At 40.3% G+C, this 21035-nt stretch overlaps 1 protein-coding gene across 5 annotated transcripts in view; it reads right to left on the reverse strand.

Annotated features, from left to right (window-relative positions):
* Window positions 1-21035, reverse strand: part of Cfap221 (cilia and flagella associated protein 221) — a 112663-nt gene that overhangs the window by 28115 nt on the left and 63513 nt on the right. For all 5 annotated transcript variants that reach the window (XR_007107935.1, XM_047547371.1, XM_047547370.1 and 2 more), the window contains exons 12-19: window positions 18516-18603; window positions 15320-15409; window positions 13970-14068; window positions 10683-10788; window positions 9312-9436; window positions 7353-7433; window positions 6485-6592; window positions 6257-6391 (exon numbers count right to left, since the gene is read on the reverse strand). Coding sequence is in view for 4 of the 5 variants with exons in the window: in XM_047547371.1 (XP_047403327.1) it covers window positions 6257-6391; window positions 6485-6592; window positions 7353-7433; window positions 9312-9436; window positions 10683-10788; window positions 13970-14068; window positions 15320-15409; window positions 18516-18603 (832 nt within the window). In the remaining variant the exon portion in view is untranslated. The remainder of the gene's footprint in view (window positions 1-6256; window positions 6392-6484; window positions 6593-7352; window positions 7434-9311; window positions 9437-10682; window positions 10789-13969; window positions 14069-15319; window positions 15410-18515; window positions 18604-21035) is intronic.

A 21035-nucleotide genomic window follows, 5' to 3' on the forward strand; every position in this document is an offset into this window, starting at 1 on the left:
TTATAAAGGCCATCTACGCTAAGCCCATGGACAATATCATTCTAAATGGTGAAAAACTGAAAGCGTTCCCCCTAAAAAATGGAACAAGGCAGGGATGCCCTCTTTCACCACTTCTATTCAACATCGTCCTTGAGACTCTAGACAGAGCAATTAGATAAACCAAAGAAATTAAAGGGATACGAATAGGAAAAGAAGAACTCAAACTATCCCTGTTCGCTGATGACATGATTATATATTTAGAGGAACCTGGAAATTCCACCAGAAAACTTTTAGAACTCATAAGTGAATTCAGTAAAGTAGCAGGTTACAAGATCAATGCTCATAAATCCAATGCATTTTTATACATAAGTGATGAATCTTCAGAAAGAGAAATTAGGAAAACTACCCCATTCACAATAGCATCGAAAAAAAATAAAATATTTGGGAATCAATCTCACAAAAGAGGTGAAAGACCTCTACAATGAGAACTACAGAACACTAAAGAAAGAAATTCAAGAAAACCTTAGAAGATGGAAAGATCTCCCATGTTCCTGGATAGGCAGAATTAATATTGTCAAAATGGCCATACTACCAAAAGTGCTATACAGATTCAATGCAATTCCAATTAAAATCCCAATGATGTACCTTGCAGAAATAGAGCAAGCAATTATGAAATTCATCTGGAAGAATAAAAAACCTAGAATAGCTAAAGCAATCATCAGTAGCAAGAGCGAAGCAGGGGGTATTGCAATACCAGATCTTCAACTCTACTACAAAGCAATAGTAACAAAAACGGCATGGTATTGGTACCAAAATAGACAGGTAGATCAATGGTACAGAATAGAGGACATGGACACAAACCCAAATAAAAACAATTTTCTCATACTAGACAAAGGTGCCAAAAATATGCAATGGAGAAAAGATAGCCTCTTCAACAAATGGTGCTGGGAAAACTGGAAAACCATATGCAACAGAATGAAATTAAACCCCTATCTCTCACCCTACACAAAACTCAAGTCAAAATGGATCAAGGACCTCGGAATCAGACCAGAAACCATGCATCTTATAGAAGAAAAAGTAGGTCCAAATCTTCAACTTGTTGGCTTAGGATCAGACTTCCTTAACAGGACTCCCATAGCACAAGAAATAAAAGCAAGAATCAACAACTGGGATAGATTCAAACTAAATAGCTTTCTCTCAGCAAAGGAAACTATCAGCAATGTGAAGAAAGAGCCTACAGAGTGGGAGAATATCTTTGCCAACCATACTTCAGATAGAGCGCTAATTTCCAGAATCTATAAAGAACTCAAAAAATTCTACACCAAGAATACAAATAATCCAATCAACAAATGGTCTAAGGAAATGAACAGACACTTCACAGAAGAAGATGTACAAGCAATCAACAGATATATGAAAAAATGTTCAACATCTCTAGTAATAAGGGAAATGCAAATCAAAACTACCCTAAGATTTCATTTCACCCCAAATAGAATGGCGATTATCAAGAACACAAGCAACAACAGGTGTTGGCGAGGATGTGGTGAAAAAGGAACACTCATACATTGCTGGTGGGGTTGCAAATTAGTGCAGCCACTCTGGAAAGTAGTATGGAGATTCCTCAGAAAGCTTGGAATGGAACCACCATTTGACCCAGCTATCCCACTCCTTGGCCTATACCCAAAGGACTTAAAATCAGCATACTACAGAGATACAGCCACATCAATGTTCATTGTTGCCCAATTCACCATAGCCAGATTGTGGAACCAACCTAGATGCCCTTCAGTTGATGAATGGATAAAGAAACTGTGGCATATATATACAATGGAATAGTACTCCGCAATGAAGAATGATAAAATTATGGCATTTGCAGGCAAATGGATGAAATTGGAGAATATCATGCTAAGTGAGATAAGCCAATATCAAAAAACTAAAGGACGAATGATCTCGCTGATAAGCGGATGAGGACATATAATGGGGGGTGGGAGGGGTTAGCATTAGGGTTAGGGTTAGGTTTAGGGTTAGGGATAAGGAGTGTGGTAAGAATGAAGGAAAGAAGGACTGTATAGAGGGAAAAGAGGGGTGGGAGAGGTGGGGGGGAAGGGAAAAAAATAATGAATCAAACATCATTGCCCTATGTAAACGTATGATTACACAAATGGTATGCCTTGATTCCATGTACAAATAGAGAAACAACATGTATCCCATTTGTATACAATAATAAAAAAAATCTCAAAAAACAAATTTTCCATGAGCATTTAAAAAAATCACATTGAACTTTGGTTTCCTACTTGGAACACATATGGATTTTGAGTTGTTTTTTTCCACCTGGAGTTCATAATTGCCTTTGTTTTTCTTGAATGATGCACCTCTGTAAAATTCTTGGGTGTTTCCATTCTCTTAACTGCACCAGTCATGTGTGGAGACCCCTTTTCTAGACACCTCTTCACCAGAGTCCTTTACTCTCCCTCCTATAGGCTCCTTGCATATATACATTCCAAGTTCTCACTATAATATTTTATTGGTTGTCACCAGTATTTCTTTCTTTTTCTTTGGGTTTTCTAATACTTTCTTTTGTTGCTGTATAGATATATAATTTCCATATAATAAACTGCACATATTTAAATAAATTTGGTGTGTTTTGACATAAGTTATGCCTTCAAAATCCCATCCCACCATGCAAATAATAAACAGTTCCACCCTTCCAGATGTTACTTTATCCTTTTGTCATCCCTTCTTTCCCACATCTTGTCTCTTCATACTTGTCCACCTAATCCATCATTGGGCATCCAGTAATCTGCTTTCTATCTCTATGAATAGATGTTCCAGACTTTAATATAAATGGAAAATACAGTACTTGCTCTTTTTTATCTGATTTCTTTTACTCGGTATGAACATTTTGAGAATCATATATGTTGTTATATTATCAAGAAGAGTTCATTTTTTTCTGTTACTGAAATGTATTCCATTGTATGTTTACACCATAATTTGTTTATCTATTAACCTGCTCATACACCTCCCCCCACACACATACTTTTGGCAACATATAAAGCTGCAATGAATATTCTTGCATAAGTCTCATGCTTCCATTTATCTTGGGTAAATACTCAAGAGTAGAATGGCTGGATCATATGGTCCGCGTATGTTTACTAACTTTGTAAGAAACTGCCAAACTCTTTCTACTAGTTATATCCTTTAAATTACCACCTGCAGTCTTTTTAATTTTAGATATTATAACAAAGTTATCTCATTGTGGGTTTAATTTGCATTTGGCTAACGATCCATTATTTTGTGCATCTTTTCAAGTGTATAATTTGTAAATCTTTTTTGGTAAAATGTCTGTTCAAGTCTTTGACTCATTTTAAAGTTGGAGTGTTTGTTTTCTTATTGAGTTTCGAGTTCTTTTAAAGATATTTTATTTTATTGTGGTGAGAGCACTTAGCTCAAAATCTCTTCTCAACAAAATTTTAAACATTCACTATTGTTGACTGTAAATATGACATTGTACAGTAGATTGCTAGACTTCAATAATCTTCCTTACTGAAACTTGATGCCTGCTAATTTGTAACTTCCCATTTCCTCTCCCCTCAATCTCTGCCAAACATTCTTCTCTTTAATTCTGAGTCTGATTACAGATGCTCCTTGATTTCTGATGAGGTTACAACCTGACAAAACCATTGTTAAGTCAAGAGTAAATATCGTAAGTAAAAAATACATCTATTATACCTAACCTACTGAACAACCTGGCTTAGCAACAAGTTCATAATATATCCTAGATATAAATCTTTTATCAGATATGTGATTTCTCCAAGTTTGTGATTTATATTTTCCCTTTTTAACAGCATCTTTAGGAAGGAGAAATTCTTAATTTTGACAAAGTTCAGTTAATCCATATTTTTAAAATATATGGATTGTGATTTTGGTGTTTTAGCTAATATAAGATCACAAAGATTTTCTCTTATGTGTCTTCTAGAAGTTTGATAATTTTAGGTTTCATATTTAGGTCTACAATCCATTTTGTGTTAATTTTATAAATGATGTGAGTAATGAATTATTTATCTTTCTTTTTATTTTGTTAAATAGATAGCTGAATGTTCCAGCACTATTTATTAAAAGAGACTATTTTTTCTCCAATGAATTGTTTAGACCCTTGTCAAAAATCAGTTGGTCAAATATGTATAAATGAATATATTTCTGGATTCTCTATTCTCTTCCATTGATCTATTTGTTTATTTCTAAGCTAATATTATTCTGACTATTGTAACTTTACAATAAACTTTGAAGTCAGGTAGTATAAATTCTTCAGCTCTATTTTGCTTCAAAAGCATTCCAATATATCTGAATTTCTGCATAAGTTTTAGAATAAGGTTGTTATAATAATTTATAAAAAAAAGATGTTGGGTTTTTGTTGCTTGAGACTGTGTTGAATTTTTAGATTTGTTTGGAAAGAATTGATATCTTAACAATATTAAATTTTCTGATCAACATTGCATACATCTCTATTTATTTAGGTTTTCTTTGATTTCCCTTGGAAATATTTTTTAATATTCAGTATATCAGCTTTTATACATTTTTGTCAGATTTAGCCTGAAATGTTTTATATTTTTTGATGCCATTTTTATTATTATTTTTTTGTAGTTGTGAATGGACAGCATGCCTTCGTTTATTTTTATGTGGTGCTAAGGATTGAACCCAGTGCCTCACATATACTAGGCAAGTGCTCTGCCACTGAGCTACAGTCCTAGCCCTTGATGCTATTTTTCAGTATTATAAACTTAAAATTTTTTTTATATAGTTTGTTGTTAGTATATAGAAACATAATTGACCTTGATATGGTGATCCTGCATCCTATGTATTGCTAAATTTACTTTTTGGTTTTAGTAAAAAAATTTTTAAAGAATCTTATTGTATTTTTAATAGCCAGTAATTTTGTTTGTGCATAAAAAGAATTTTGCATCTTCCTTGCAAATCTGGGTGCCTTTTTTATTTCTTTTTCTTGCCTGCACTGGCTGCAGTTACCTTGAACAGAATTAGTTGAGATCTGACACCTTTATCTTATTCCTGATCTTAGGGGAAGACAGTCATTTACTATTGGTTTGATGTTAGCTCTAGGTTTTTTTTTTTTTTTTTTTTTTTTTTAAGGTGTTCTTTATCAGGTTGAAAAAGTCCCCTTTATCCCTTACTCAGTGAGATTATTTATTGGGAATTGATATATAATTTTTCTGTACTTATTGAGATGATCATATCATTTTTGTCACAGATTTTTGATGTCTGTTCATGAAAGATATTGTCCTTTTTTTTCTTGCTGTATTGTCTGTGACTAGCTTTGGTATCAGAGTAATAGTGGCTTCTAGAATAAATTCAGGATTAGTCTCTCCTCTGTAACTTTCTGGAAAAGCATTCAAGTTTGGTATAATTTCTTCTTTAAACATTTGACAGAATACTCCTGAAGGCAACTGGTCCTAGAGTTTTCTTTGTGGGAAGGGTTTTTAACCATAAATTCAGTTATTTAATAGATACAGAACTATTGGGGGCTCTTTATCTCGCCTTGAAGATTTCACAGTTTGTGCTTCTAAATAAATTTGCACATTTAACTTATTCTTTGAATTCACTGGCATTAAGTTTTTCATAATATTAACTTACCTTTTTAATATATATAGAATCTGAAGTGATGTCCCCTCATTCCTGATATTGGTATTTTGTTTTTTTATCTTTTTCCTAATCAGCTAGGTTAGAGATTTATACATCTTATTAATCTTTTAAAAGAAATATGTGTCTAGTTTTTTGTTTTCTATTTCATTACTTTTCAATCTGATCCTTATTATTTCTTTTCTCTGCTTAGTCAGGGTTCCTTTTGCTTTTCTTTTCCTAACTTCCTAAAGGGGCAGCTTAGGACATTAATCTGAGACCTTTCTTCTTTCCCACTGTAGTGGGAAAGTTATAGTAATAACTTTCCTATAATTTTTTTTTTGTTTTCATTTTTCATTCAGTTAAAAATACTTTTAATTTTTCTTCTGATTTCTTCTTTGGCCTATATATGCATGTCACACAGAAGTAGAAAAGATCAGTAAGCTATTGTCAAAAAAATAAATGCTGGATTTGTTAAGAGACAGAAACACTAATATTCTCCAAATAATAAACAATGATAAGCAAGCTCAGATATTGTTTAACACTTGATATTCCCAAGAGAAAAAAAAATCCCTTATTCCCTGCTTTCTTATAGAGTAATTGCTAAAATAAAGGAACACAGAATACAAGACTTTTGCCAATGGTTACTTACAAAAATATAAAGTGGATCATATTCTGGGCACACAGTTAAGGTCTCAGGTGGTTTCATATTCAAGATTGAGGATTTTCCAGAGAGCTGAGGTGTGGAGTCCTGTTTGGGAAGGGCTATGATGGTGGTGACTTCATCCTATACATATGAGGACCAAGAGTGGCCTGTTAGTCTTGTTGCTAGGACAACAAGGAAAAGTGAGAGAAATTCTTGAAGGTGGGGACATTTTACCTCAGCTCCTTGCTTCAGGGCTCGAGCAAGTTTTTGGGGTTTGTAACTTGTTGAAGAATCATGGACTGAGAATGGCTGATAACCCTTAATTTTGTACAGCTGAGGAACCTGAGGGTGAAAGAAGACAACTGATTGAATATCCTCAAAAGTACCATTTGGTGGGAATCTGCCTCTCAACACAGCTGTCAGTGGTGAAGGTGAAATAGGCGCACACTGTAGCCATCGGTTATGGCAACCTTTGGACCAGCACTGGAAAGGCATTAGGGCCCTATTTTAGGTCACATCAGTGTTCATGACTACTTTCTCGTACCGCAGGACTTAACTGTGGAAACACATCAAAATATTTTCATTTTCAAAAGCACAAGTGGTCATATGCCTCAAGATAAGGCTGACTAACTTGTGTTCAGTTCGTCTTGTGGATTTTTTTCTTTTTGGGGCACTAGGGATTAAGCTCAGGGGTGCTCCACCACTGAGTTACAGTGCTTCCCTCCCCATTTAAATTTTGAGACAGGGTCTTGCCAAGTTGCTGAGGCTGACCTCGAATTTTTGATCCTCCTGCCTTAGCCTCCTGAGTCTTACAGGCATGGGCCACAGTGGCAGCTTCATCCTGTTTTGTCTTGAAGTTTCTAACAGATGTAGCTGAGGTACTTCATGTAAGAGGGCATGTCTCCATAGAGTAGAGACCCTGGTTTCTGTAGCCACGTTAGGGGAAAAAAATCTCTAACATACTGTCAAATAAAAGCAGAAAAATGCTCAGTATGACCTATAATAGATCAAAACTAATAAAATAATTCAATTCAAGAATACTTTGTTCACTCCACATATGAAAACTAAATAATTATTTAAATAATTTTATGATAGGTCTGACCTGCAATTTGAAGAAGGAATAGCTCTGCTTGATTTGAACATCTGAAGGCTTAATTGGGACTAGTCCAAGACCGTCAGGAGCCTAAAAAGTGAAAATAATGGGGAGAAAAAAGGAAAATCAACTCTAAGCAAAAGCAGATAGGCTTCTATTTCCATCGCATTTTGAAACTTTAATCGAACAGATCTACTCTCGAAGCAACCGTTCTCATGACCACAGTTGCCACTTGATCTCTGGGACACAAAGGCAGCCCTTGTCATCCCCTCTTTATGTATCTCAGAGTATGTGAGTCAAGTAGTGTCATGGAGGCTACGAAATATTACCTGGAACCCCCGTTGTTAGGTCCTGCTGACGGAAACAAGAGTCAGGGTCCGTTTCCTCATGTGTTGCCTTGACTCAGGGTCACAGGACCTTCCCTGGCAGCCTGCCTCCAATGACAGGTTGAAGCCAAGGTGCAAAGGCAGGGTCCTCTCACCCCAGACCAGTTTCAGAGCTCCCCGTGGCCTCAGCGGAGGCCTTTGCCAAAATAGATGGCAGTCCTACTTCTCTGTCCACTCCTGTTCCCTGTGCCGGCCTTTCAGAGAGGCTGGTTCCCAGAGTACTTCCTGCATGCTCATCTGCCACACTCAGAGAACCTGGAACAGGGCCTGGCTATGATAGGAATTCAATAAATACCATACTTCACCTAGTCCGAGACACTACCATTCAATTAATATGATGCAATGTTACTATGATATCATTTGTAAGACATTTCCCAATTTCAGAGATGCTAAATGTAAAAAAAAGTGCATCTTAGAATTGATGAAATACTATATTTATGGGAGAAATTGATAAATTCTTGTTATAGACAGGCGTGCTGAGCTCTCCATTTTTCATCAACCCTGAACAGCAGAGAAGTCCCAGCAGCACTAACTAAATAACAAAGGAAATGTGCAAGCTTTGACCTATTCAAAAAAATGGGGCGGGCTCCATGGCACCCTGATGGCTTCTTTTCACCCCAGCACCCTTTTTGCTCCATTGGTTATCGAGTGTCAGATAATTCTTATCATGTGAACATCACAGATTGTGATCATCACAGATTTGTTATTTCCTAGGAATTAAATAGTATAATTTTTAAAGTCACTTAATTATAAAAATCAGAAACATGAAATTTCTAAAATTTTCCCTATAATTCTTGAGTAAATTAATCTGAAATATTTTGGAATATAAATAGCAGGTTTATTCTTTAAAATTAAAAATCATTTTTTACATGCGCTTTGCAATAAGTATTTCAGCACACATTTTAGTACTGTGAATTTGAGCAACATTGTGTGATTAGTTATGTGATCTTGTACCTGTTTCCTCATCTGTAAAACAATAAACCTACCACATAATAGATTCATTGAAAATTAAATGAGGTCATACACCTGAAACACTTGGATTAGGTGCAACTTAAGTTAACTGACTATTATTTTTATTATAATGCATTATTGTGCCTGTGAGGGAGTGAAATTCTGAGTCTGATGTGTTAGCTTGTCAGATTCTGGGATAAGAATCTTCTTTACTAGGTTGGGCCCAGACCTAGGGACTACTGTTCTGTCAGCAGAAGGCCCAGCTGAGCAGAGCCTGCCTCCCCAGGCCAGGTGGTCCTTTCTGTCCTTATCTGCCCATCTGCTCTTCAGCCTGATTCCAGAGTAGCTGGGTAGGACTCAGTGCCCATGCTGGGTTCCAGTCTGGGTTACCAGGGAGCTCTGCACAGGTATACAGCTATACTAGGCGTATCAGGTATACCAGAAGTACCAGGTAAAGAGCAGGTGGCAGTAGATGGTCTCCAGTTTCCCACTGGTCATAATTTTCTGGGCACAGGTCTCCCCCGGAGGTCTTCTGAGGAGGCGAAGGGGGTGAGGCTGGGCTTTTCCAATAATGTGCCCTACAACCGTGAGACCATGCCTGGCCCCCACCCCACAGCCTTATGGTACCCACCAGCTCCTTGTCACCCTGGGGAGGGCTATAGGATGGGAAGGCAAAAGGCAGCACGTTGTTGGATGACACTATGAACCGGCAATCGTCATGAGTGGTTCGTGGCAGCAGGTATCTGGAATGCTTGTCTACGGGGAAAATCAAAACAGTACTTCACTGTTCTTAAGGTATTTTTTTTTTTTTTTAGCAAAACTACCATTTTTAGTTGCACATTTATCACATGCCATTTCAAAAAGAATATTTATGTATATATATCTATATCTATATCTATAGATATGCATATATAACATCTATTTCCATTTTTAGTTCTCCTGTATTCTTTACCTCTATTTTATTTTTTTGCTTCAAAAACTATAATTCTTTTAAAAACTTTTATGAACTAATATTAATTATATATGTTAGTGAGGTTCAGTGTGATGTTTTCACGTGTGCATATAGAATGCACTCACAAAATCTGACCTCCCCTTTTCTCCTTTCTCCTCCCCACCCATTCCCAATCCTGAGTAATCACTGTTCTACCCCCTGAAACTCTTAATTCTTAAATAAAATATTTCTGATGAATTCAACAAAAAAGAAGTTCAAAGAAAAACAATTTTATAGATGATCATACACGATTTCTGGGTAAATTTCACTTTTTCTTCATTAAAAAGGAGGTAATTAGAAACCTCAATACCAGAAATAAAAATAATGTAAGATGTAGAAAAGAATAGCTAAAACACTATACGATGTTTTGGGAATCTAAGTGCACATGTGAATCTTGGCGGAGAGGTTAGAGGATGTGGTAAGTACTCAGTCTCAGGCCAGGCGGGGAGGAAGGCCTGCGGAGAGCAGGGCCGCCTGTGGACCTGCATATGAGTTGTTATGGTTTGAATGTGAGGTGTCCCCCAAACTCCTGTTAACTCCAGGAACATTAAGAAGCACAATAATTAGATTATGAAAGCTGTGATCTAATCAGTCCATTCTAGTTTCAGTGTACTGACTGGGTGTAACTGTAGGCAGTGGGGCATGGCTGGAGGATATGTGACAACTGAATCAAGACATGAGAGTGGCATGAGGAAGGGACCATGAGCCAGGGGAAGGTGGCAGCCTCCAGAGGTTGGAAAAGGCAAGGAAATGGATTCTCCAGGAAGCCTCCAGAAGGAACCAGCTGCTGACAACTGGATTTTAGGCTTCTCCAGAACTGTGAAAAAATAGATCTGTGTTGTTTGAAGCTATTACACTTATGGTGGTTTGTTACAGCAGCAACAAGAAACTAATACATGCAATTTATGAAAATATATGTATTTTTGCCAAAGCTAATTTCATTATAAAGGAGACTTGAGCTCAGAGGGGTCATGGGTTTCAGCATTGCTATTCTTCACAGCTACACATTACCTTGTGCTATTGATTGTCTTACTTGCATGAGCCTTCTCATTATACTATCTCTGTCCATTTCACGAAGAGCAATTAGCATATTGAGTAACCGCCGCTCGAACAAGATCTTGAATTGGAAAGAAGAATGATCTCAAATTACTAATTGATAATGTTGAATTTGACAGTCAATTTAATTCACTTTTCCCAATCACAATTAAGGGCAGAATTCACAGGGAGAACTAAGGGGAATTCATGGGGAGAGTGGCAAGCTTCCCAGGACTGAAGCCACAGGAACTTCAGGGTCTAGTGAATAAGGACTAGCCTGGACACTGAAAAAGATATCAGGTTGTCATCTGGTCTTGGCCCACCCGATTTATGAGCCCTGAGTCTACATTCTTCTTCTGGATGTACCTGAAGAGTAATGCTCCACGTGCTGTTTACATAGGTGATTCTGCAGCCACAGGGTTGGGACCACTGCAGTGCTGCCTACACCAGCAAGCTTTGCATTCAGAGTGCTGCTGCTGCAGGGGAGGGTCCCCCGTGCACATCACTATGGCAGAAGGGATCGTTCCTTCCATGAAAAGCGCTCCTTTCTGTTCTCTAAAGAACTCTTTCATCTAACAAATATGAAGTGGCTACTTTGTGCCCAGCTCTGTGCAAGTCTCTGGAGAGACAGTGAGGAGCAAAGACGTGTCCTGCCCTGTGTGGGGCTGACATTGCAAAGGTGTGTGTGTGTGGATGACGGTAAACGCTTAGATGAATGCCACGTGAGATAAGGGGCGACCGCGCGAGGGCATGACTGAAGAGGCTGATGGCGGGTGGCGAGGGAAGGTTTCTCTGAGCAAGCGAGCCTCGAGGTTATGAGGAGAAGATGGTGATGGAAGGATCTTGGAGAGACTTCTGAGCAAAGGAACCAGCCAGTGCAAAGATCCTGATGCAGGAACAAAGGGAAAGAGCTTATGGCACAGAGAAGACTTCAGTGTGTTCTTACAGTCTTGGTTAACAAAAATGTGCATTAATGCTGACTGGGATGGGAAGCTCTTGGAAGGTCTTAGCAGGGGAGTGGTATGGTCAGCTGTAAGCTTTGCAGATATTCCTCTGACTGTACTTTGGAAGACCTGTGACTGTGGTCCAGGTGAGAGATGCTGGGCTGTGGCTAGAACTAAGGAGATGGTAAGAGCAGTGTTACTGGCACAGAGAACTGACAGTGCCTTCTGGGGCATGCGAGGAAGAGAGTGAGCCATCACTCGGAACAAAGCACATCCCTCCAGGTTGGCGGGCTCTCTGCAGAGGGACTGGGGAGCACACCAGTCTCTTGCTGGTGTCTGCACACGGTCAACAGCTGTGCCTTCCTCCCTCTGAGTACAGCCCTGTGCCGCCTCTTTCTTCCCTTCCCCAAGCATCCTGTGGCTACCTCTGCACATATACAGACAACGGGAACAGCAGGGACGCTGGTTCTGCAGGGCTTCGGAGGTAGTGAGGAGGTCACCCAGTGCTGTGAGCATAACCAGTCCAGGCTGAGTACTGCCTGAAGGACGGCCCGCAGCAGAAACTTCTGGAGTCCCTTAGACACGGTCACTCATTTCATCTTCACAGTAACCCATGAGTAACCTAGGTCTTGGTGCTATTGAGTTCAGACGAGGAAACTAAGGCACAGAGGTCGTGTTACTTATCCAAGTTCAGAAAGTTCACGAAGTAGCACCAGGAATTAAGTGCAGACAATCGGGCTCCAGAGCCTAGGTGTTGTGGTTTGGATTTTGAATGTCCCCAACTCTCAAAGCCTGTATGATAATAGCCTCTGCCTGTGGCACTGTTGGGAGGTGGTGGAACTGTTAGGAGGTGGGGCCTAGTGGAAGGAAGTAGGCGATTGGGGGTATAGCCTTAGGGGGATATTGGGACTCTGGTCTCCTCTTCTTTTTCTCGCTCTGCTTCCCAGTTGTCCTGAGATATGCAACTCTGCCATGCACTCCCTGCCATGACGTTCTGGTCACCACAGGTGCAAAGACAATGGAGCCAACCCACCATGGACGAAAATCTCTGAAACTGTAAGCCAAAATAAATCTTTCCTCTTTATAAAGTTGCTTATCTCAAGTGTTTTATCACAGCAACAGAAAGCTAACTAACACACCATATCTTAATCACTGCTCTCCCTTGCTTGAGGTGTGGCTCTGTCCCATAGGGAAGCCACACTTGAAGGGCAGCATAAGAACTCTGCAGGCAGCATAAAAAGCAAGGGGCACCGATGTGATCTTTAAGTGTAGTTTCTTGGAAGACAGGTAGACTTGAGCTGGCCCAAAAGTCAGGTGTGGATCCAAGGCATAGAGATGGAGAGGCAAAATGGTGAGGCATAGAAACATGGGTTCAAAGCTGGGAATGAGCACAATGTGTCTGGAAGATGATGGTGACAAGAGAAAGGACGGGGGCAGCTGAAGAGGGATGACTGCAGTCAGACCTTACACCCTTTTTTGGCACTGCAGGCCAGAAGTCTTCATTTTATCCTCAAAAAGGAAGCCACTAGAGGCTAGAGATATACTGGGTGGAAGACCAGCATGAATGAGGGTTAAAACCACAGTTAGGAGATGATGCCTTTGAAGGGGAAACCATAGCCTGGTGTCAGAGGCAAGGTCCCACTGGAGTTTTCAGTTGTTCTCTTTGGATAGAACCAAAATCCCATTGTTTTAGAGTTATATGGACCCAGCAATTCCACTTCTAGGTATTAAAAGAGAATTGAAAACATGTGTCTACTAACTTCTGCACAAATATTTGTATCAGCATTGCTCATAATACCCAAAAGGTGAAAACAACTGGAATGTCTATCAGTAGATGAATAGGTAAAATGTGATCTATCCAAACAATGGAATACTATACAGCCATAAAAAGGAATGAAGTACTGATACAAGCTGCAACACTAGTGAACTTGAAAACAGGTTAAGTGAAAGAAGCCAGCTACAGAAGGCACATGTTGTATTATTCCAAATAAGTAAAATGTCCAGAAATGGCAAATCCAGAGGGATGGAAAGTAGATTCGTGGTTGTTAGGGGATGGGGGAAGGAGAGAATGGGGAGTGACTGCTAATGGGTACTGAGTTCCTTTCTGGGGTGATGAAAATGTTCTAAAATTAGACGGTGATGATGACTTCCAGACTCTGTGAACATGCTAAAAACCTACTCAGCTGGACACGGTACAAGGTGATTTTTATAGTGTGAATTGTGTTTCAATTATGTTGTTATTTGAAAAAGTCCATTGATTGATTTCTTTGTGCTGATGATGAAACAAATAAAAAATTCCCACCTTGTTCTGAGACTCACCTTGCGTGCTGCTTGTTGAAATCGCTTTTGCGCCCTGAACCTGACAAACCAATTATTATTTATGAGTGGATCAAAATGAGGGTGATATTCTGGCATATCCTGCAAATATAAAGCATAGGCCTATTTTACATTTTAATTCTAACATCTGACCTAAGCTTTTAATAAAAATGTTTTAGAGTTTGAACCTAAGTTATTATTTGTTCTTTCATTTAGTGAGCATTTATTAAGCACTTGGTAGTGGACACAGCATTATGGGGAACACTTCTGGAATTGGGGGTCAGAAGAGGAAGACAGGGTTTGGGCTTTAATAATCTGGGTGTCTAGTTAGGGCAACCCAAGCAGACGCGTGTGACTGAGGAAGAAGAATAAAGTCAAACAGAAATGAGTCCCACGGGCAGGGGCTGGCACTGTGTCCAGAGGAAAAGCAGACTGAGGTCCCTGGCTGGGAAGGAGGGCACTCTGCTCAGCCCTGTGGGCCTGCCATGTCCTGGGTCCAGTGTGCACAGGCCGGGGACTGAACAAATAGGACAGAGTGCCTGGCTCACAGGGGCACTGGAGTTGCAGGCTTGGTAGGCTCTTGAGCAGGAAACAGCATGACGAAGACAGTCTCCAGAGGTGGATCAGTATCACACTGGCCTATGCAGGAGTGGCCTGGGGTGGGCGGGGGTGAGGTGGGGCAGAACTGCGGGATCAAAGTGAGACTGGGAGGCTGGACTTGGGGATGGCCTTGTGGAAGAGCTCCTAGCTAGACTCTGGCTAGATTCAGTGAGGGGGAGGAAAAAGAGGTAAAAATAATTCAGATGCAGCAAGGCTCCTAGAGAAACGTGAGAGTGAGAGAGGGCGCGGTTGCGAAGAACGTTTCCATTGCTGAAGGTGGGGTCTTAACTGGAAACTGTCACGTGATGGAGTCAGGCTACAGTCCCCATTTTACACTTGAGGGCACTAAGGCATCATGGCTAAGAGGCTTGTCCTGGGTCCCCTGGGTCCCCTATCAATCACAACTCCAGCTTCTGACTTCCGATCTTGCCATCTTCTCACCAAGATGAACAGAGGTTAGGGACCCACCTTGAGCACCTGCAGACCGGGTCAGAGACCACAGGGAATCAAAAAAAGAGACCAAGAAAGGAAAAGCAGAAGTGCAGGAAGAGAAGCCACAATACGACACTGTCAAATTCAAGAGAAACGCGATGCTTCACTTGCAAGTGCATAGATAAAAAACATTCTGGAAGCATATGAACGACTATAGCTACCTCCTGGTAAAGGAACTTCTATAAAATTTCTTAAGGTTTTTAAAATAAGCATTTAAAGAACTGTCAATAGTTAGATTCCAAAGAAAGGAAAATCACTCACCTCTTCTAGATCGCGAATAAGGCGTTTATGGTTAATTTCTGTCTTGAGTCGTTCATATTCCTCATTTGGAACAGGTTCTTCTCTATCGATCTGTTTTTTTTTTTTTTTTTAATCATAAAAAATAGTAGAGTTGAAAACAATGCACGAAACTTTGTTTCTCTTTAAAACTCACAGAAACGCATTGAGCAACTGATTAAATCCATTTGTGAAATTCTGGCTGGGTGTGGGGGATACACCAGCAGGTTAAAATGCTCATTATAATTACAGTTACTATTTAGACACACTAAGCTTTTATGGAAGCACAGACTCAAAAAACATGCATATATATATGTCTATGTGCACACACACACACACACACACACATATGTAAAATTAGGGTTAGTGACTCTGGAAATGATTTCTAAGGCACTTAAAATTCACAGAAAGGATTTTAGGAAACCATGAAAGGACTGGAGAATGTAAAATACAGATTTCATTAGGAAGAAATGTCCCAGGTTTAAAGCTCCTCCGCGTTGATTATCCACGTGCCAGGTCTTAACCAAGGCACACATGACTCCCCGCTCCTGGGTGGTGGAGGCTGGTGGGTATTTCTGACTGGACAGTGACTGGACCTTCCTGGAGCAGTGTCCCCAGGCTGCTCTCCTCCCCACCTCCCTCTTCTCGAAGGCCCTGGACCCTGTTTCCTAATCCCAGGAGCCATGGGTGACTCCAGGGGTGGGCTGGCGGAGCTGGACCGGTGTCTGTACACACCTGCTCCAGGGAAAGGGGACTGTGCGCACTGTGAGTCGTGTTCACTTCTGATTCTCTCTGGGTTCTATTACTTGTTGGTTAGGTAACCCGGAACACTATATGGGATCTTAGGTACACTGTTAACGGTCATTTAAAAGACTTGATTGGAAGAAATTTATTCACATTAATACCCTATTCTGAAATAGAATGGGAGTGCTATCGTCACCAGGGTGGTGAGCTGTCTATCTGATTTGCATGTATCAGTAGGTTGAGTTTGAGACCATGGACCTCAAGTTCAAAATTCAGAGTTCATGGGAAAAGACTCAGATGCCCCCTACCCATCACTAAAAGTAAAATAAAACAGGCATTTTGAAGGAGGGATTGTTAAAAAGGTTGGTAGCTAGAATAAAGGACCAGGTTATTTCTCATATCTTTATTGAGACTCTGTTTACTTATTGTGGACAATCCGAATTTAACATTGTCTGTGGTCTCCCTCCGCACAGGCTCCTTACCCTTGAGGCTTTGTGCCATCGGCTATGATGTCAGCTCCCTCTGCCTGCCCCCATCTCTTTTTCTCAGCTTTCTGCCATAAGCTCAGACCTCCCAGTGTTCCTTGCTGTGGGGTCACCTGACAACCCTCAGCTGCCAGACTAAATCCCTTGAACATAGGACACAGGGTCCCTGCAGCTCTTGGTCTCCTGTAACCCACAGCTTCATCCTCCTGCTTCTTCTGGCGACTGACACTAAGCCCTGACTGCTCCTCTCCTATACACGCTGGCAGTCACGGCTTAACTGCTCATGGTGACCTGGCTGTGGCATGTCTGTATCACCTTCATCTTTAACAAAGATAGAAAATAGCATTCCATGGTGGGGTTGACAGAAAATACTAGATATTGTGTTTTAAAAATAGCTTGCAAAGAATCTGAACCACAGAAGCAACAACACTTAAATGGCAATCTCAATACATATCTTTCCTAAATATGAAGATTTATTAATGTAGTAATTTTATACTCTTTTGTTTGTCCTGTGAAAAATAAAGGCAGATTTATCCAAACATCTGGTTTGGACTCCAAATATAGGAAGAAGAATGAGATATCTGACAAGACATGCTTTCCCTGCTACTCTGAGGCCAGGCTAGTTTCCCTGGAGCTCATACTGTTAAGCCCAGGATCTGTTATGAAGTGAACTGGGTCTCTCACAAGTCATACACCAACACCCTAATCTCCTGGATCCCAGCATGCGACTGTATCTTGAGGTAGGAACCGCAAGAAGCAATCAGCCAAAAATGAGGTCATTAGAGTGGGTCCTAATCCAACATGACTTGTGTCCTTGTAGGTGGAGAAGATTCGAACCCAGACACACACAGAGGGGTGACCATGTGAGGACATAGCAAGAAGACAGTGTCTATGAGCCAAGAGGGAGGATTTATCCAAAAGCTAATCCAAAATAAGTGTGGGGGGGATAAAAAGAATAGAAGAAAGATCAGAGGAGTAGACAAAGGGAAATGAAAGAAGGGAGGAGGGATGGGATAGGGAAAGCCCTGGAATGAATCCAGTCTAACTTTCCTATGTACACGTATGAATATACCACAGTGAACCTCGCCATCATGCACATCCACAAGACACTAAAAAATCTCTAAGTAAATAGCAGAAAGATCAGTAGTAGGGGAACAGGAGGGAGAAGGAAGGGAAGGGGAAATACTGGGGACAGAATTGTAATTAGTTTAAGCCACCCAGCCTGTGATTCTTTGTTACAGCTGCTGAGCAAACTCATACACTCTGTGAAGATTCTGCAAGTCCTACTGGTTAAGTCCAAACCCCTCAAACATGGAGCACCAGCCGAGTTCTGCCTACTTTTGCCCATGTATGTCCTGTGCTTCAACCACTATGGACATGTCCCCAGGGTTCACTGCTCCTGTCCTCATGCAATTTCTACCTCCATGCCACAGTAAGGTCCTGGGTGTTGCATAGTCCCATGGTTTCTGTCCCTGAACCATATCCCATGTCCCTCAACTCTACCTCACCCTCTCTGCTCAGTCCCTTTGAGTCTCTGACTTGGTACCCTCACTTGAATCTGGCTCTGATGTGGCTCCCAAGCACCTGAAGGATCTTTTCTTCATGTCCCTTAGATTACAGAGCAGTTGCACATATGCCCAGAATTACAGCTTGAGTCTGAGCCTCCATCTGACTGCGCAAGTCCTCTATCCTAATTCTCAACATTGTACTATGTCTTTCCAAGTAGAAGAGTTCTCTCCTTTCTGGCTTCTGCATCCTCTATGATACTCAGTAAAGGTCTCTTTTAGCATTTATAGCCACACTTGGTTTAGAGTTAACAATTCACTTGTCACCAACCTCCTCCCCTCTCAACTCAACTTCACATTTTCTTTCTCCTGGTTTGGTATCTTGCATATAAGAGGATTTCAAAATATTTAGTGAACAAATAATTTCAAATGAGCAGTAATTCTGACCTTGTATTTGGCCTTGGCTGCTTGCCGCTCTTCATTAAGCTCTCTTCTAAGTTTGAGAGATACATGATCTTTACCAAGGTGCACCTGCCTGGAGAGAAAAATCCAAGTTTCAGAAGCCATCAGAAAATGCTTCAGCTTTCGGAGGAATGGCTGTCTTTGCTCCATTCCACAACTCAAGAGGGTGCTAAGGCATTGTTGGAGGCACGCTGAGGGAGACGCCGTAGAGGCTTCGACATCTCGAAGATGAATAACATGTCCCGTGAAATGACACTTATCTTCTAGTGACACATGTTAAATTGTTCATGAATAAAAAGATCTGGATGCGTGACATCGTTATCCATTAGGGGAATGCAAATCAAAGTCACATAGCACACCACCGCCTGCCCACTGCCATGACTAAGATAATAACAATGATTTTAAAATAGTGGAAAACTGCCAACATTGCTGAGGCTGGGGACCAACAGGAGCCCTTGTAGATGGCTGGTGAGAATGGAAAATGGTGTGGCCACTCTGGAAAACAGTTTGGTGGCTCTTCAAGAAGAGTTACTGTGGACATGGTAATTCCAGTGCTAGGTATATAACCAAGAGAATTGAAAAGATAGGATCAGATGAAAAACTCACATACACATGCTTATAGCAGCGTTACTCACAATGCGGAAAAGTGGAAACCACTGAAATGTTCATTAACTGATGAATGAATAAACGAAATGTGATATGTCCATACAATGTTATGTTAATGATAGAATGTATATTCATAATAATGTATTTATTATAATACAAAGGATATTTAGTTATAAATAGGAATGAAGTACTCACACATGCTGTGATATGGGCGAACCTTGAAAATGTGTTCAGTGACAGGAGCCAGTCACAAAAGATCATGAATTATATAATTTCACTTACATGAAACATCCAGAACAGGCAATTCCTAGGCTAAAAAGTACATGAGTGATTGCCAGGGGCCCTAGAGAGAAGGGAATGCACGGTGACTGCTAATAGGTTTGAGGTTTCATTTTTGGAGTGATAAGAAGGTTCTGGAATTAGGAAGTGGGGAAGGTTGCACAACACTGCGAATATACTTAAAATGTTTGTATTATACACTTTAATGGAGAATTTTATATTATGTGAATTTATCACAATTTAAAAAATTTAAAAATCTAGTATGTAATATGTCCAGTATGGAACCTGGGACATGTCCAAAATACAAAATAGCTATGATATTAAAAGTGATGTGTGTGTGTGTGTGTGTGTCTGGAGAACTGTTGTAGATTAAAAGAGACTGAAGTCACAAAAATGAAATACAAATTGTATGACCTTTGATAAGACCCTGGATGCCAAAAATATCCCAGGTATAAAGGCCATTATCTGGGTAAGTGTGCCAATCAATTACTTGATCACATTATTCCATGGGTGTCAGGTCCCTTGGACATGACTATGGTGATGTCAGAGAATATCCTTGTTCTTGGGAGTTACAGGTGAATGTACTTTTGGGTGAAGCTTTCCAATGTCTGCAACTTAACTCCAAACAGCTCAGCAAAAAAAGCACGTGGGTGGTGTGTGCATGTTAGTGGGAATGCCCTGTGTGCAGAGTGTAAATGTGGCTCAGTGCTAACAATTCATGAACTGTGGCCAAGGGTATCGCTGGTTATTTGCAGGTTTAAAATCTTTCAACATGAAATGTTGGGAAAATAACATTAAGTGGACAGCACAGCATTCAGAAGGTGGTTTGCAACGGAATTTCAAGTATGTTACAAAGAAGCATAGAAGGAAGGAAAGGCACGGGTCTTAATAGGGGTCACTGCAGAGCCGTGGCATTGATTTTTTCCCTTCCTTAATTATAGTTTTTTTCTTGGACTGGGGATCGAACTCAGGGACACTTAACCACTGAGCACATTCCCAGACCTTTTTCATTTTTTTAATTTTGAGACAGGGTCTTGCTAAATTGCTTAGGGCCTCCCTAACTTGCTGAGGATGGCTTTGAACTCTCAATCCTCTTGCTTCGGCCTCTCTAGTTGGTGGGATTACAGGTGTGCACCATTGTGTTTGACTTCTTTCTTCATAGCTTTACAAAGACATTTTTTCAGGTTTCCTACAGTGACAATGTATCCATTTTTTTTGTATCCATTTTTTATAATAGGAAAAACATTTTTAAAAACAAAATCTTCAGTTACTTGGAGCGTTTCCCATTTCACTGAGGCCGGACCAAGAAGACAACTTTAAGCTGAAACAGAAGGGATTTTCATCAGAAACAAAAGCCATGTTTCCATTAAAGTAGGGCCTCAGCCTGGTAGACACCTTTAGAGTCTTTAAGGTAGGGGTGTGTTCTCATGTGTGTGGGAAGTGTGGAGGCTGGATGTGGATTAGGCAGCCTCTTAAGTACACTTTCCAAGAGACTCTTTTCTGGCTCAATTCAAGAGTCTCTAAAGTTTTCTTTAGAGCCAGGTGAGGGGGCACACACCAGTAGTCCAAGTTACTACTTGAAGAGGCTAAGGCCGAAAAATTACTTCAGCCCAAGGAGGT

Source organism: Sciurus carolinensis, chromosome 3, assembly GCF_902686445.1.
Source record: "Sciurus carolinensis chromosome 3, mSciCar1.2, whole genome shotgun sequence".
NCBI classification, from domain to species: domain Eukaryota; kingdom Metazoa; phylum Chordata; class Mammalia; order Rodentia; family Sciuridae; genus Sciurus; species Sciurus carolinensis.